The sequence below is a fragment of the Lycium barbarum genome, chromosome 2 (assembly GCF_019175385.1).
Source record: "Lycium barbarum isolate Lr01 chromosome 2, ASM1917538v2, whole genome shotgun sequence".
NCBI lineage: Eukaryota > Viridiplantae > Streptophyta > Magnoliopsida > Solanales > Solanaceae > Lycium > Lycium barbarum.
Genome location: NC_083338.1, coordinates 118,188,826 through 118,206,601, shown reverse-complemented (window position 1 = coordinate 118,206,601; position 17,776 = coordinate 118,188,826). Strand labels below are relative to the sequence as shown.

The window sequence follows — 17,776 nt, the reverse complement described above, 5'->3', positions numbered from 1 at the left end:
ATGTTTGCATAAGTGATACACTTTTAGTTAAACTTCCAAATATTTTAATAAAAATTTATCGAAAAAGGGCAAAAATGCCCTGAACTATTAGAAAAGGTCTAAAAAATATCATCCATTCATCTATTTTGTTAAATATACCCCTCAATTCAACTTTTTGACTCATTTATACCCTTTTACTAACGGCCAACACTAAATTTTCACATGGCATTTTATTACTGGAAATTGTTTTTTTTTTTAAATCTGGAAAATGTTTTTTTGTAGAATCAGGAAAATGATTTTTTAAAACCCATTTTTTAAAAAAAAAAAAAAAACTAGAAAGCTGGATTTTTTAAATTAATTTATCTAAAAAAATGGATTTATAAATTAAGAAAACTGATTTATTTTTTTTCCTAAAAAATTTAGATCTTCATGATTTTATTTTTAGGATACTTTAAAAAAAAAAAAAAAAAAGAGGAAAAACTGGACTTTTCTGAAAAACTAGATTTTTAAAGATTATTATTTTTTACAAAAAGTGTGGAAAACCGTGTTTAAAAAAAATCCAGAAAACTATTTTTTTTTAAATCTAGAAGAAGATTATGGAGTGCACATTTGACTTAAAAGAATCAGTTCAGATTTAAAAAATTCAATTTTCCATATTTTTTTTAAAAATGGGTTTTCCACCCTTTTTTAAAAAACAAAATCAGTTTTCCATATTTAAAAAAAATCCACATTTGTTAATAAAAATCCAATCCTGATTTTGTTTTTAAATAAAAAAGGGCTTACCACATTTAAAAAAAAAATAGTTGTTCTAGAGTTTGTAAATTCAATTTTTTTTTAATATTTAGAAAATCAGACTAGTAATAAAATGCCATGTGTAATTTAAATTATTTTTTCCTTTAAATTTAGTGCTAACCGTTAGTCAAAGAGCATAAATGAGCCAAAAAGTTGAACTTAGGGGTACTTTTAGCAAAATAGATTGTTGAAGGGTATTTTTTTTTTTTTGAAACTAAAAAAAAAAAAAAAAAAGTGCACAACTTTTTTGCCCTTTTCCTTTAATTTTTTAACAGAATATTTGGGGGTTGACTAAAAGTGCACAACTTCTGCAAACATAATGGACTATTAATGCTCCATGTTAAAGAACATGTATCGTTTTAGGTCCAAACCCAAAGATAATGTACTATTTTGGTCCTTTTCTCCTTATTTTAGAGAGTTGTTTCATGTGTCATATACTCATATTGTATCGTATTAATTATAATAAACTGTACTCTTAATATTTTATGAATATAATATTGAATAAATTGTATTTTTCACTACGGTTAAATAACCAACTTATTATTTGGTTTAATTATACCGTTCGCATTATAATTAATAAATTTACTAAAATATTCTTAATTATTGTAAAATATTAAATTTATCAAAATTATTACAAGATTAATTTAAAATATCTTCATTTTCTTAATTTATCACCATAATGCCTTGCAAATATTTAATTGAAAAATAAGAAATTTAATAATTTTGAATATTACTAGAGGTATATTGATTTTTTTCTTAAAAGATTTGAATTCAAACACTTATTAATGTATAAATAAATACTCCCTCCGTTTCAATTTATATGAATCCATTTGACTGGGCACGACATTTAAGAAAGAGAGAAGACTTTTGAAACTTGTGGTTCAAAATAAGCCTTGAAAATTTATGTGGCTGTAAATCATTCATAAAGTGAATTTGTTTCCAAATTAGGAAAGAGGTCATTCATTTTGGTACGGACTAAAAAGGAAATAGGTTCAAATAAATTGAAACAGATGGAGTATTATTTATAGGTGTACATGATGAAGCTATAGATTTTGTACATGACATGCAGAGACGAATCTGGAATTTCTAAAAGATGAGTTCACTATTAAAAAAAGGAGGAAAAAAATGCTTCAAGTGGGGATTGATTCTTGAACCTCTAGATAAATAACTTAGCTTGCAACAAAGTGCACCACCAAGCCTTTTATAGCATGTGTTCCAACAGATAATATTAGATATATTTTAAAAATTATACACATAATATATTGAATTTAGTCGGATGATCATGTATTCACGTGACCCATTTTTACCCCTAAATTGGCCACTGATGACATGTACATCAAAATAGAAAAGGCAAAGCTTAAATATTCAAGAAAAGAGCAATTGGTATTGAGAAGACAATTACGTGAAGTTGCACCTGATATACTTGTATTTGAAGGGTATTGAGAAACTATAATTGGTCAAAAATCTCGATTTTTTTGTTGTGCATTATTCCCTCTGTCCCAATTAACATCATTTTCTTTTTGGTTTGTCCCAAAAAAAAATGTCATTTTTCTATATTTAGAAACAATTTAACTTTATGAGATGATTTACTGCCACACATTTATATAAGGTTTGTTTTTTATCACACATTTCAAAAGTCTTCCTTTATTTTTTAAACTCCGTGCCAGATCAAATTGTGCCACATAAATTGGGACGGAGGGTAGCAATTAAATTTCGAAAAGGAAATAAACTAAAATTTTATGGCAAAATACGTAAACAGACCCTCAAATTTGGTCTCAGCTGATACGCCTGTCCTCCAATTTTGGGTGTGCACAAATAAGAACTTCAACTTGTATAAAGTTGAACACGTAAACATAAATTTTGAAAGTGTCTATATGATCATTTTATAAGTTGTAGTGTTCAACTAACAAAGACAAGTTGAGGTGTCTATTTGTGCACACCCCAAGTTGGAGCGCATACTTACCGATTAAGACCAAATTTGAAGGTCCGTTTAGGTGTTATGCTAAACTAAAAGAATATGGAGATAGAATTTGTGGAAAAATATGTCCTAGTCAGAGTGCTAGCCTGATTTAGTCGGGCTCTGATGGAAACTAGCCTGATGTATTTAAATTTGTAATTTATAGCTAAATCAAATATATATTTGGCATATGTATATATTATTAACTATATTTAGTGTATAATATAATATATGTGGTAAACAAAGCACACTTAATTGCGTCAGGCAACCAACAATCCTGATAGGTAGTTGGACTCAGCTACTTGTGGTGGTCGCCTGATGGCCACCGAAGCCAACACAGAAACACCATTTCTCGGCGAAATCATTGAAGGCTTGGTGGACTATAAGGTGACCCCAGCCAAATCCGGTGGATGGAAATCCGCATTCTTCATCATTGGTAAACTCACTAAGAGCCCGTTTGGATTGGCTTATAAGTTGCTTATAAGCTGTTTTCAGCTTTTTTGAGTGTTTGACTGGCCAGCTTAAAGTCATTTTGTGCTTAAAATAAGCTCAAAAAAATAATTGGGTCCATTTGACTTAGCTTATCTAAAGCAGCTTATAAGCTGAAAACAGCTTATAAGCCAAAAAAAATAAGTTAGACTACCAACTTATTTTTTTTAGCTTATAAACTGCAAACAGCTTATAGGCATAAGCCCATCCAAACAGGCTCTAACTCACTTTCCTCCAACTTTACCATCAACAGTAGCAAATAAATTACTCCCTTCGTCCTAATTTAAATGTTTTAGTTTGACTTAACACGAAATTTAAAAAATAAAAAAACATTTTTGAATCCTGTGATCGATGAGTAAAGTAGCAAAAAGTTCTTTGAATCCTCTGATTTAAACTTGTGATGTTTGAATTATCAACTTATCAAAATATGAAAAGAGTAATTATTTTTGAAACCGACTAAAAAACAAAACGTAAACACTTAAATTGGGACGGATGGAGGGAGTAATTCTTAACTGGACTGCCTTTTTTCCCCCACTAAATATAGTATTCTTGTAAAGAATTCTCACTAGTTTTCGAATTTATGGAAACATTGAGTTTTTCATTGCCAGTGCCTAGTAACTTATTCAACTTTTTTCTGCAATTTTACCATCTCATTTTTCGTAAGTAAATCTGACTTTCACCGTTCTATATTAATTGTCATGTTTCACTTCTTGAGAGAATTTGACTATTTTTCGGAACTAAAATGGATTAGATTACTTCAATATTTTAAAATTACAATTTAGATATTTAAAAATTAATAAATGAAAAGTACTAGTATAAGTTGCAATTTTTCTTACATGAATATGTTAAAAAAAATATACTAGTATCTTAAAATACCTGTCAAATGAAAAGTTCATGTAGCTTGACTCTCAAAAAGAAAAATGTGACAAGTAATATGGGACAAAGGGAGTGTGGATTTCTTTTTTTTTTTTTTTCTTGCTTAATGGAGTATTTCCACAATGTAGGGAGTCCGGTGCACAAAGCATTCTGTATTAGCGGGGTAGCCTATCGTAATGCAAGCATTAGATGGCTGCTTCCACATCAAGGACCCTAGATAATTCGGGGCGTCATTTTTGGCGTTGTAAAGTGCCCGAAGTAAGTGTTTTTACAATTGTTTTAGGGTTTAAATTTTTTTCACATTATCTACATATTTTACTTTAAAAACTGATTTTCTTGTAATGTTTATAGGATATGGGCGGTTGCAAACATTTTAGTTGGGAAGATAGCATTCCCGTGGATAAAATGGTGGCGGCGAAGATTAAAAAGCCTCCTGTTGATAGAGATACCCCGACCTCACGTATCACTAGAGATACCGTGAAGTTTGACTTGCAGTTTAAGCTTATGGAAGCTAAAAACAAAATTGATCTTTTGGAGGTCTTGCTAAAAGAATCCAAAGAAAAACAAAGTTTTTTCAAGGCTAACCTTAGAGACACTCAACACGAGAAAAATGCTTTGAAAGAAAAACTGAAATTTTGGAAGATTATTTCTGCTATGTTGATGTTGTTTATTATTTCTATGTATTTTGCTTATTAAGTTTAATATTTCTATGTATTTTGTTTTTCTATGTATTTTCTATTTAGTTTGTTATTTTTATTTATTTTGTTTTTACTAGTTGCACATTTTCATTTATTATATAATCCGCATCCTTTATGTACCAATTTATTTGTGTTGTTTTTTTTTTTTTTGAATTGTGAATTGTTGAACTTTTTATGTATTATTAACTCTAAGAAGATTATATAAATTAATAATAGACTATAAGAATTAAAGCAAATTAAAAACATACTAAAAATATTCAAATTGATGACTTCACCATAAACTAAAAATACAAATTAACCGCATGAGTCTGAAACTTAAATGACCCAAAGTCTAAGAGAGTGAACCAAAATAACCCCTAATCATCATCAGAATAGAAGTCCTCAATAACGTCCTCAGAACAATATTTTTGGTTTCTTAAGATATATCTTTTTTCGGTAGATGTTAATTCTCTACTTGCTGACGATGTTTGTTCTTCGGCCAACTTTAGCATGTAAAATCTACAACGTCTTGCTAGCATTCTGTTGTTTTCTTTTCTAATCCTTTGTACCGCAAGCTCACAAGTTTCTGGACCTACTCGAGGCATGGTTATTGAGTACCTTATTGGAATTTGAGCATTGAGATTTTTCAAGTCACGAACAAGACGTTCTGATTCGGCATGTCGATATGCCCATTCTCAACGTAAGCCGCAAAAAATATTCTCGTGGATCTGAATATTTCACGCTGCAAAAATCATCATTACGCTCTATAAGAAGGTGGGGTTTCAGATCGTCTAGTTTGAAATCATTGTTATCAAGAAAACTTGTTTCACTGGAATAGCTGCTATGATTTGAACTATCATCACCACTGCCATTCGAATCATTTGGAAGGAATAAAAACCAATGTACATTTCTACTACTCGACATTGAATATGTTGTAGTCTAATAACAAATGAAAGGCTACTTATATAGTTGCAAACCACCAAGTACCCTCGGGGGTGGTCATTATGACCCTACCTACTTACTTTATTATAAAAAAATATTAATCTTCATCGAACATCTCATCCCACTGGGATCTGAATCTTACATAACCATGTTGACCATATTCTACCCTTAGACAACGTATTTTCATTCGATTGTTCTTTTCACCAAAACGGTTAAGAGCAAAATTCAACTCTTGTGGAGTGTCACGAGGCATTGACATAGCATGTTTTTTTGGGCGTTTAAGCCCTAATGACCTCAAGTTTTGTTCCAGTGTTGCAGCCTCCCTGACATGCCAATCTCACTCCTCACTCCTCTCTCATTGTATTATTGTATTATTGTATTGTCAATTGAATCTGTTGTTCAGGTTATTTGAGTATTTAAAATCATCATCTAGTTCCCATGTCCTACCCATTGCGCAACATTTTCATGCGCAAAAGTATTGATCAGTGTTTTCATGCGCAATAAGGGTTAATACCACGTTTTTTAAATGTTCCTTTTGCGCTCAATTTTTTCCTATTTAATATGAATGTTGGATGAGGTAAAAACTCATCCATTTTATAAGTTTAAGTCTTTTAAGTTCTTGAAAAAAATTGAACTTCAGAGAAAAAATGTCTTCTTCTTCAACTGTTAAGGTTTCTCTATTCTGGGATGGAGATATACTTGATGACAACAATACCGTGCATTATAGTATCAAACCACAAGCCCATGTAAAGTTTCCAACGACCTTGAATTACGAAACATTAGTCAGTTACTTACCCAAAAAAATAAAAACTAATCCCCCTCAGTATGGATTATCTGTAATAGGCAGATATCCACACACTGTTTCACAAGGTTTAGTGCTTTATGGTGTGTGGAATATCAATGATGATGACTCTTTGAGGGAGTATTTGAGGGCGCCTGAAGAATATAGGGATTTAGTCGCCATTTATGTTCTTGAAATGTATATTGAAAAGATACATCAAGAAGTCCTTCAAGTCTAGCCCACCAATGATAACACTTATGGAGAATTTAATTCTTATGGAGACATCTTACGTGGTCAAGTGCCGCTGGAAACTCTAAGCTAGCAATTTAATCAAACTTACACTGAAAATTGGTAAATATCCATTGTTAAATTATTAATTTGTGTAGTAGCACATTATTTTATTTATTGCTAAATATCCATTCTTAGTATCTTTGTAGGGGTTATACACCTGATATGAGTAATATTGGGAAAAACTCTTAGTTCGGTGGAGTTTATCTTTCTCTAAACCAACAATTTAATCAAATTTACAGTGAAATTTTTTTACGAAACTCACCAGTAGTACCAAATGTTGATTTTGGGCAAAACTCTCAGTTTAGTGGAGTTGATCTTTCTCCAAACTATGACAATATAGATCAATATCGGTAGGTTGATCACCTTGATATTAAATAATCCATATATAATTGATGTTGGTATTTAAAATATATTAATTTTCGTGTAGGAAGTGGCCTTTCTTAGATGGGGATGATTGTCCAAATTATTGTGAGACATCATCAAGTGATAGTGAACCGAATAATGCAGAAGTAACCAATGATGATGATGATGACGAAGAGGTCGATGTTTAATCAGGTATGCAGCAAGCAAATTTAATAGAAATGATGCAAAGTCTGATGCCGAAAAACTCAAATCCCGAAAGCCAAATGCAGTGGCATTCTGACAATATTCCATATCTTGACAATTTTCAAGGTCGTACTGATGCCTTTGTCTTCACCAGAGAATATGATCAAAGTCGCCAAAAAATGTGGAAAGAACTGACCGATCTTATAAAAGATGATTGCTACCTTGAAAAAGGCATGATGTTCGAATCATAAAAGGCATTGCAAAGGGCAGTCAAAATTTATAGTTACAAGGGAATGAGGGAGTATAGGGTTGATGATTCAATCAGAAAAGTATGCAGACTAGTTTGTAGATGACAGTATCAAGGCTGTCAATGGATGCTTCGGGGAATTGTTAAGCCCGATGGTATGTGGGTTATCACAAAATTCCACCAACGTCACACTTGTCACATGGGAGAGAATCAAGCAGATCATTTTAATTTAGATATAAATATTATTGCTCAAGTGCTACTTAAAGACGTTGCCGAAATCCCAAGGTAACATATTCGACATAGTTCATTATAATTCTACATCAATTAAATTATCATTGCTAAATGTTGTTTATTTAAACTTCTGCAGGATCCCCATCAAAGATTGCATTAGAAACGTTAAGGCAGTATATCATAAAGCGATAAGCAAAAGAAAGGGATATCTTGGGCGTAGGCGTGCGTTTGAAATGATTTATGGAAATTGAGAGGGCTCTTTCCAGACGTTGCCGAGGTATATGGTAGCTCTACAAAAATTCAATGCTGGTACTGTTGTAGAGTGGAGGCTTCTACCCGGTAATATTTTTAACTTTGTGTTTTGGACATTCAAACCATGTATTGATGGTTTTTCTCACTGCCGGCCAGTCATATCCATAGATGACACACATGTATATGGTGTATACGACATCAAGCTACTGATTGCGGTAGGAATGGATGTCAATGTGTCGATATTCCCTCTTGTTTTCGCAATTGCCGCTAACAAGAGCAACGAGACATGGGGGATGTTTTTGACACATTTAAGGTCGTATATTATTAAGGATCATATGGGCATATGCGTGCTATCTGATCGACATCACGACATATTTACACAGTATGTCTACTTTGGAGGGGGGGCAGCCTCCCTTTGCTAACCATCGCTATTATTTAAGGCACATTAAGGCAAATTTTCAAACGAAGTTTGGAAACAGCACACTCAACAAATTGATGTAGGTGGCTACAATGGAGCATCAACAAAAAAATGGCTTGTAAGGATGGAGACGATCAAGGCAGTGAGTCAAAAGCATATACTTGGTTGAAGAAAATCAAAGTTGAAAAATGGACATTATATGCTGATGAAGGCTGGAGATGGGGGACTCTTACAACAAACAGCTCGGAGTCATTCAATGATTTGCTAAAATCTGCTCGGGGACTACCCGTTACTGCAATGGTGAGAATTACTTTTATGCAAGTTGTGGAGTGGTTTGTGACAAGAACAAAGCATGTCAAAGCCATATTAGCAGAGGGTGAGAGATGGATGCCAAAATCGAAAAAACTGATGGAGCATCACAGGGAAAAATGTGAACTGCTCAAAATGACCGAGTATAACTTAGCTGAACGTGTGTTTGAAGTCAGGACAGGTTATTACGAAGATAGGGGAGGAAACTTACATACCGTTTATGAGGGCACGAGAACGTGTAGCTGTGGTAAGTGGCAAGCATACCACATGCCGTGTTCTCATGCCGTCAAGTGTTTCGAGTCAATAGGAAAAACGGTATCAAGTTATGTGGCATCGGAATACAACGTTAAAAGTTACTTTAAAGCGTATGCCAGCCACTTCTACCCACTTGGTGATCAAGCTTATTGGCCAAATGAACCATTTTCAATGGCTGCTAACAAGGAGTATGATGCAATCCTAGTTGCCCCAAGGTCACCTATGTGGAATCAAGGCGAGGAGCTCCAAGGATCACAAGGAGTATACATGAAGATGAGCACTCGTGAGCATGCCTTGGCACCATTTCGGAGATCCTAAGTGTGGAAGATTGCATGGGAAGACGGATTGGAGAAAGAGAATGAAGATGGCTACGCTTGCAAGGAGGCTATTACTTAAAAGCTAGCATTTTCGAATTTCAAGTTCAAGGAAGACAACCAAATCAGGCCCTTACTTCATTAAGGGTAGAAGTGTAATAACTTAGTTGTCTTCTTTACATTTCTAGTATAAATCGGAGTTTATTTCATTTTGGAAGACTTAGACCTCATTTGTTTCCACTTAATGAAGGTCTGAATCTTAATCATTCAGATTCAGCACATTAAGTGCATTTAGTTTTAAGGTCTGAATTTTAATTATTCAGATTCCGCCCATTAAGTGCATTTGTTTTGTTTCCTTATGAACCTCTTAATGGATCTGAATAGATCTGAACAAATCAGATCTATAAAAGAGTCTTATTCCATTCAGACTCATTAAATAATACACGCTATTAACAAAACACGCCTTTGCTTCTTTCTCTTGCAAAATTTCCACGCCTCCCTCTCTGTTTCTTCAACCAAAATGCCATTTTTTTCTCTCTTGAACTGGTAAGTTTTCATAATCTTTACAAGTATTCTGTCTAGTATCTTTTATATTCACAATATTTTTGGGGGTATTGATGTTTTTCAACCTGCTGCGGTTTTTTTTTGTTGCCCCATTTATGAAAAAAGATTGAACTTTTTGCTCAAAGTAATAAGAAATTTTATTTTCTGGGTTTAAGGTTATGTTGAGATTAGTATCGTGATAGAGATTTATGGGTTATGGGCTATCATATCAACCACCTTTTTATTTGTTTTGAAATTTAAAATCCGTACTTCAATTCTTGTAACTATTTTATTGATACTTGTATAGTTTGAAAAAATTTCCTGATTTCTGGGTTGGTTTAGCGAGGCAGCAAAGTGAACAACTAATGGAGCTTCTGCTCCTTTGCTGATGCAACAAGGCTACCACTTCCCTAGGTTCTAGTCTCTGTTTCTCTTCTACTTTTACCACAAAAAAATAAAAGTAAAAAGAACCTTAGGTAAAAAGGAAGTTTTTACCATACAATGTATGATGTAGCTATCAGAAAAATTTCCAACAGTAGCTAAAGATGGATTTTTATTGGGTCTTTCACAATTAGCAACCCAAATATAAGTAGGTGTGGGAATTGTTAGGTAGTCCATGGTAACAGCTTTTTAGTGGATGGGTCTTTCACGATTAGCTTTTTAGTTGATGCATTGTTAGGTCATCCACGGTAATTTTGTTTGTCTAGTGCTTGATGGGCTGGATTATTTTACATGAGTTATAATTTTTTATTAGATAAATTTATTTAGTCATAGTTGATGTTTGGTTACTCCTTGTCAAAAACTTGATGTTTGGCGCTGGATGGAAAAGTTGATCTTATGAACTGGGCAGTACATGAGACAACTGTTGTATGCTGTCTTCTCCTTTATAAGACTATTATATTTTTAATTATTATTGAAGATCTTTTGGAAAATATATGATAGTAAATTATGGTTAAACACTAAGAATTATAGTTAAATAAAATGACACATGTTATGTGTTTATTGGCCGGGTGTAAATACCGGGTGCGAGTAAGTTTTTACCGTGTATGTGTGTGTGTGAAGTCAAGCTGCTGTGGTGACTGATTATGGTCAGCTATTAATTAATAAAGGACCACTCTATTCTATGTTTCTTTTTGGTTTGGTTTTAAAACATTCAGAGCCATAGGGTGGTCCTCTCTGCATGCAGCTGCTAAATTTTCGTTGCAAATACTTACCTGGATAATCCTTAGCAGCGGAGGGTTTAGGATGAACTTTGACCAGCTTAGCACAATTAGAAGGAGTCGTTGGACAATTAATGGGAGCTGTAGAAAGAGTTTTAGGTGGTTTTTTGTTGAAAGAGACCACTGTCCAACCTCTATCTATATTAGTGGTGTCACTGATGGAAGAAGTTGCTTGAGGATCATTTTTAGGCACTAAATTTGGATGATTGTAGGGTAAAAAGTCAGTGAACAAGTAGAGGAGGTGTGTCCCAAACGGACACAGTTGACTTAAAGAGTATGAAGACCTTCATAAAGTAAATGTTGCCTATAGTTTCCTAGCTATATATATAGATCATTATAATCATATTTACCTCACGTAAAAGAATCTTAAAACTAATATAAAGGACAAGTCATGAGCACAAAATGTATAAGTTGGTTTATGGTAGAAGAAATGCTGAAACAATGATTCTGTTAGTTTCTGAAGAAGGAAAAAGAGTTCAATTTTGATTGTCTTTGTTTATTTACTTTTGGTTGCGTCAGTTCATCTGTTATATTTATTATTTTTCAATATTTCAGCTATGCAACAATCTAGTGAAAATTCAAGAGTGAATTAGAAGGATATGGATGTAGTAAAGACTTTTTTAGAAAATTGTATTCAAGAAGTATCCTTAAACGGGAGACTTGGAAGTAGTTTGAAGCTAGACTCATGGAACAAGGTTAACCTAGCTCTGGAGACTTGTCCTCGCTTTAGCGTTCCCCAAAAGAAAATGAAGAGTTATTATGATTATCTGAAAGAAAAATATCAAGCTTGGTTGCCACTAACTAAAAAGACTGCCAATATTTATGATCCAACAACCAATACCTTTCAGATGTCTAATAGTGAGTGGGATGAGTACATAAAGGTTAGTCCATTATTTGATAATTTCTTCTTTATTTATTTGTAAAGAAGAAGGTTTAATTAAAAGTATGATATTTTATATTTGAATATAGGCTCATCCAAAAGAAAAGACATTGAGGAATTCACCTCTACCCTTTCCAGACCTGTGCAAAAAACTAAACTTTTTTATGGTTCTACTTCAATAGGAATTCATGGTTGGAGTCCAAGTTGAACCTATCCTCGACCTGGTGTCTCTTCTGTGTCTACTCCTATAGATATTGATATGATTGATGGAGCTGAAGATCTATTCGGTGACAGAAATGATGAAGCTCCTAAAGATTCTTCATCCCAATCTTCATTTTCTGTTGAAAAGAAAGCTTCGGGAAAGAAGAGAAAACTCTCATCGTCTCATTTGGAAATTGATGAGAAGATGAGTACTGCATTGGAGTTATTGATTAAAAAAAGTAGTACACCTGACGTCGAAGAATGTATGGACAAATTACAAGAACTTGGCTAGAAAGATCCATTATACAGTACAACTCTTGCCATAATTTGTGAAAGTGAGAGTGTAACGACCAATTAGCGTGATTTTCCCTTATTGACCGTTTCTGAGCCTCGTTAGTGTTTATTTTGGCATGTGAGAAATCTTGACCTTAAGTGAGAACCTTTGACCGAGAGTTGAATTGGTCAACGAGACCTTATTTGGGAAATTTGAGATCGCGGGTAAGTTCGTAGTGCGTTTTTATGTATATCTGCATGTTTTGTTTGTGTAATTTGGGTTCCATATGATAGTCGAGTATCGGGATGGAATTGGCGAAACCAGAAAACTGGTTTCTGGTGTCTGATTTGATGGTGTCCGCTGCAGCGGCACCGCTGGGGCGGTAATGGTACCGCTGGAGCGGTGAAGTGCATTTTGTGACTAGATCGCTGGGACGGTCTGATTGACCACTGGGACTGTACCGCTGTGGCGGTGTCGCGACTGCTGGAGCGGTATAACTGTGTCTGAGACTTGTTTAAATTCACTAAAACCCTTAGACATTTCCCATAACTTCTAAACTCGTTGTAAGCACTCTTGGAGGCGACTTGAAGGTCTAGAGAGTCGTTTCCTTCCTAGAGTAAGTGTCGTAATCTTATATCTAACCATTATGATCTTCTAAACATGATTTCAACCTTGTAAAGACTAGAATCAAAGAGGATTTTGATGGGTTTCATGTGAAGAAGGGTTAAAAACAAAATTGATTCTTAGATGATGTTTAACGATGAAATTATTGTTGTTTATGCTAAATTATCATGTATCTATGCTTAGTAATCAATACCCATGTTTATTAAGTTGAATTTCTTGAATCAAAACTAGGGTTCTTAGACCCAAATTGGGGGGTTTTCATAGAAAGGTGATTTTGATGATTAATTGAGTATTCCTATGATTATAGTAATGGGTTTTGATCTTTTGGTATTGAATTTGGTATTTTTACCATAAAATTTCCGTTTTGGCCTTGAGAAACGTTTTCCTAAATTAAAGGGTGGAATTTAACTCGAATAGAAAGTAGTCAATATGGATATCATTCTTCATGGTTTCTTACATAGAATTTGCATGTGAATAGAGTTTGATTATTTGAAGACGCTTCGAAAGACAAGGCAAATGTGTGGGTTCGTGGCACCTGTTTGACTGCTAGGTTACGACTTCCCTTTCGGTAGACTCCGGTTAATTTTCCATATTCATGTATTAGAAGGAACGGAGAATGCATGTGTAAGAATTGGAGATTTGGGATGGAATCCTTGGATGGTATTGTCGTACGATTTGTATGTTTGGGCTTGTGGCCTGTAGATTCTTTAGGATGCTTGATTTGCTTTTCGTGAGTATCAATGGATTTTGTGTGACTTGGGAGTAGTGGGTGATACATATTTTCTGTGTCTCACGATGAGAATTTTCGTAATATGTGATTAAGTGTGTTATGCTATTAATAGCCAATCTAGTTGATAAATGGAATGATGAAATGTACCAACGGTTGCGATTGAGTTCTAGACTGAGTAGGAATGAATGCTTTGTGAGTAGGAGGTGAATTTACTTGTACTAAGCTAATAGGCTGATAAAGGAAGAGCGGTAATACTGTGTTGCGACTGATTTGATCTATTGTGTTGGCTTGATGCCACGAGTGAGTAATTGGTTTTGAGAATTGTTGTTACAACTTGTTTGTGTTATGGTGGTACCTTAATTTGATGTTGATACGTGGATGGAATTCCATATGACTTGTGTAGATATTGATGATAGAGTTGGCGCACCCATCGCTGGTGTTTGTGATTTGGATATATTGTTGGCGCACCCAGGTGTTGGTGTTTGTGATTCGGATATATTGTTGGCGCACCCACTGTTGGTGTTTGTGATTCGGATATATTGTTGGTGCACCCATTGTTGGTGTTTGTGATTCGGATATATTGTTGGCGTGCCATCGTTGGTACTTGTGATATTGAACATGATTATTGATGATAATACATGCATTGCATGCACTCTCAATTTTCATGATACACTGTTGAGATACTGATGATACTTGATGAAATATTTTGATGAGCTGGGCTCGGTTTTACCCGAGTGACGTGAGATGGCCGATATCCAATGTTAGTTCCGAAATTGTTGATTGAATGAGTGCATGGATTTCGCAGGTCCCCCAGAGTGGTGCGGATGAGAACCCCTCGTGGGCAAAGATCCGGGGTCCCGTCTGTTTGTTGGGCAAAGATCCGGGACGGGTGGCACTTAGACTTCTCGAGTCACATTAAGTTGTGCTACCGAGATGTAGATAGTTTCGTCCGGAGTACATGTGTACACAGCATTGGCATGACATTGCATTGCATTCATACATCATTGCATTGCATTACATTATGGATTGTTCAGATGATTTTGGTGTTTACTTGTGGTGTTAGAATCGGATTGATAATTGAGACTTTGCACAATTGGGATTAGATGCTTCTTAGGCAATGATGTATGCTTGTCTTCGATTATCTGTGACTTTCACTGGTTGGTTGTCTTGTGGATCGCTCATAGGATCAGTTGTATGTTTGGCCTCTAAAGGATGTAGACTAAAAACGAATGGTATTAATGATATATGATTGTCGTGATATTGTTGTGGATCTGGCATGTGGTTATTAACGGAAGGTGAATGAGTTAAGGGTCTTGGTGTCATATTGTGCGATAAATAGTCGTAGGACTTGATTTAGTTGTCGATCATGTTTATTTGTGACTTCTTTTACTGATACGTGTTTCTAACATTGTCGGCCTATGATACTTATTCAATACTCGTTGATTGTACTGATACTGCTCTTTCTACACCCTTTTCGGGTGTAGAGTGTTTCAGGTGATTGATTGCAACATGTTCGGAGATGCGCGGTGCCTAATCTGAAGGCCTTCTCCCACTTCACTCCGGGACGGAGGTTGGGTCTTATAGTGTTATTGTAATCCGTATCTTTTAGTCGCTTTTGTACTAGTCTAGACCATGTCGTGGGAACTTGAAAAGAGTCTTTATTTATTTAACGGTTGTAAATACTTTGAATATTGGAGTTTATTAGGTAATTGATTTATGCTGTTAATTGTACGTAGTTATTGGTATATTCAAATTGTCTTTACTTGATTACTGTGTTATTGATTGAGGGTTCGCCTACTGAGGAGGGAAAGGTAGGTGCCTGTGCGATCCTAAATTGGGTCGTGACAAGGAGCTACAGGAAAGCATGGATGGAACTAGAGGTTGACAAGTTAGAGAATTGGGTTAAGGTCTTGGGGAAACAAAAGGGACTTCTTTAACTTTGCTAATAATTAGCTAAAATATGCATTAGGCGTTGATAATGTGAAACCTTCTTTATTATTTTTCTACTAGTATCTATTATGCTTATTGAACCTTTTCGATATTATATTATGTTGGAACCATTTTGGTTAGTGATATATTTTTTAAAGACAGAATAGCTTGGGACTCCCCTGAATTTGTCGATTTTTATTCGGTGTACACCTAAACTATGCGTTGGCTTAATTACCCCCCTGAACTTGGTAATATGATAGTCTCGATCCCCTAGACGCTGATGTGACAAAGAGAGTGAACACTCTCTCTTTTAGGTGCGTGGAAGGGTCAAAAATCGAAAAATCAGCTTCCAAGTGGAGTATTTTTCAACTATTAATCGCCATATAATTAATATAATGATTTATTTTTTTCAATTATATTTCTTTTTGGTTTTTCTTTATGTTCATTGCATATTTTATCCCAATTGTATTTTTTTCTTTTTAGATATAATGATTATTTATTTCAACTATGTATTTTTTTCTTTTTTGGATCCAAATCTAAATAACCTAGTTGAAACTCTATTTTTTTTAGCCAAATAAAGAGAAGGTTTTGCAAAAGTAATGAAGTTTAGACAGTGTATTTTCTACAAAAAAAAAAAAAATTGGGTATTTTTCTTTTCATGCAATTACTATTTATTTCAACTCTGCATTATTTTTTTGGGTCAAATTCTTAAAATATTTGGTTGATAGTTTATTTATTTCTTTTTAGATACAATGATTATTTGCTTTAACTGTGTATTTCTTCTTTTCCTGGCCAAATATATAAAAATAACTTGATTAGACTATCATTATCTTTAGCCAAATAAAAAAAAGTATGGTCAAAATATTGTTGTTTCAAGTTCTTTTCTTACAGATTTGGCCCGAAAAAGATGATCTAAATAATTGGTGAACTTCAAAAGGCAAAAAATATATATTTTATCCTTAAAAAATGCCACATGGATAAAGAAATCCTTGTGGCAACGCGTGTGTCACACGTCCATGGGTTGTCAGCGTCTAGGGGGGTCGATACTATCATATTACCAAGTTCAGGGGGGTAATTAAGCCAACGTATAGTTTAGGTGTACACCGAATAAAAATCGACAAGTTCAGGGGGGTCCAAGCTATTCTGCCTTTTTTAAATGCCTTTTTTGGGTTATGCTTGAGAATTATGGATAATTTGTGGTTATGTAACTTTTATGTTGACCAAATATATAACATGTTATGCTTATTATCGCGTATTGTACATTTTCCAGGTTAAAATAGTTTAGACATGGACACTGAAGATCAGATATTATGGTTGTTGAGCTTATATTGGTGTAGAAAACGTCTTAGACTCAAGAATGTTCAAAGAAATAAAGATTTAACATCATCTTTATCTGGTCAGAGTTACACATTGAAATTATTGTCTAGCTCTAGTCGACAATGTTTAGAGTTGATGCGCATGTCTCGTGATGCATATGTGCGGTTGTGTCAATATCTTAGACATAATGGATGGCTCACAGATAGTAAATATGTATCTGTAGAAGAAAAGATAGCAATATTTTTATCCATTATAGGGCAGAATGAGCGTTTTGTGGTTATCAAGAGGAGATTCCAACATTCTTCGCAAACGATTCACAAATATTTTCACGAGGTTCTTGAAGCAATGATGAAGTTTGCAAAAGAGATAATATCATTACAACATCCGATCCAAATCTAGAAATTCTCGGTGCTCATAAAAGGCTACGTAAAAATTTTAAGGTACTTTTGTTATACTACTATTGTATAATTTTATACAAACGTATCTCATAATTTTTAATATATACATATATATATTTATTTGTAGGGAGCAATAGGTGCACTTGATGGGACATTAGTACATGCCATTGTTCCCGCTAATCAACAAATTATTTACAGAGGAAAAGGAAAGGGTAAATGTAATCAAAATGTATTAGGTATATGTGATTTTAACATGGTCTTCACTTATGTTTACGCTGGATGGGAAGGAGTAGCACATGATGCA

The 17,776-nt window shown here is 34.2% G+C and overlaps 2 protein-coding genes and 1 long non-coding RNA gene across 3 annotated transcripts; all 3 read left to right on the top strand.

The window, feature by feature from the left end:
• The first annotated feature begins 2,979 nt into the window (after window positions 1–2,979).
• Window positions 2,980–5,087, top strand: LOC132621607 (uncharacterized). The gene is made up of 3 exons (XM_060335943.1): window positions 2,980–3,164; window positions 4,222–4,351; window positions 4,445–5,087. The coding sequence occupies exons 2-3, from the start codon at window positions 4,283–4,285 to the stop codon at window positions 4,787–4,789; spliced, it is 414 nt and encodes a 137-aa protein (XP_060191926.1). The 5' UTR covers window positions 2,980–3,164; window positions 4,222–4,282; the 3' UTR covers window positions 4,790–5,087.
• A 3,002-nt stretch (window positions 5,088–8,089) lies between these two features.
• Window positions 8,090–9,360, top strand: LOC132628802 (uncharacterized). Its single transcript, XM_060344566.1, has 2 exons — window positions 8,090–8,442; window positions 8,562–9,360. The coding sequence occupies exons 1-2, from the start codon at window positions 8,090–8,092 to the stop codon at window positions 9,358–9,360; spliced, it is 1,152 nt and encodes a 383-aa protein (XP_060200549.1).
• A 246-nt stretch (window positions 9,361–9,606) lies between these two features.
• On the top strand, window positions 9,607–15,559 carry LOC132626904 (uncharacterized). Its single transcript, XR_009577696.1, has 2 exons — window positions 9,607–9,902; window positions 15,313–15,559. It is a non-coding gene; the product is annotated as an uncharacterized LOC132626904 (long non-coding RNA).
• Window positions 15,560–17,776: the final 2,217 nt, after the last annotated feature.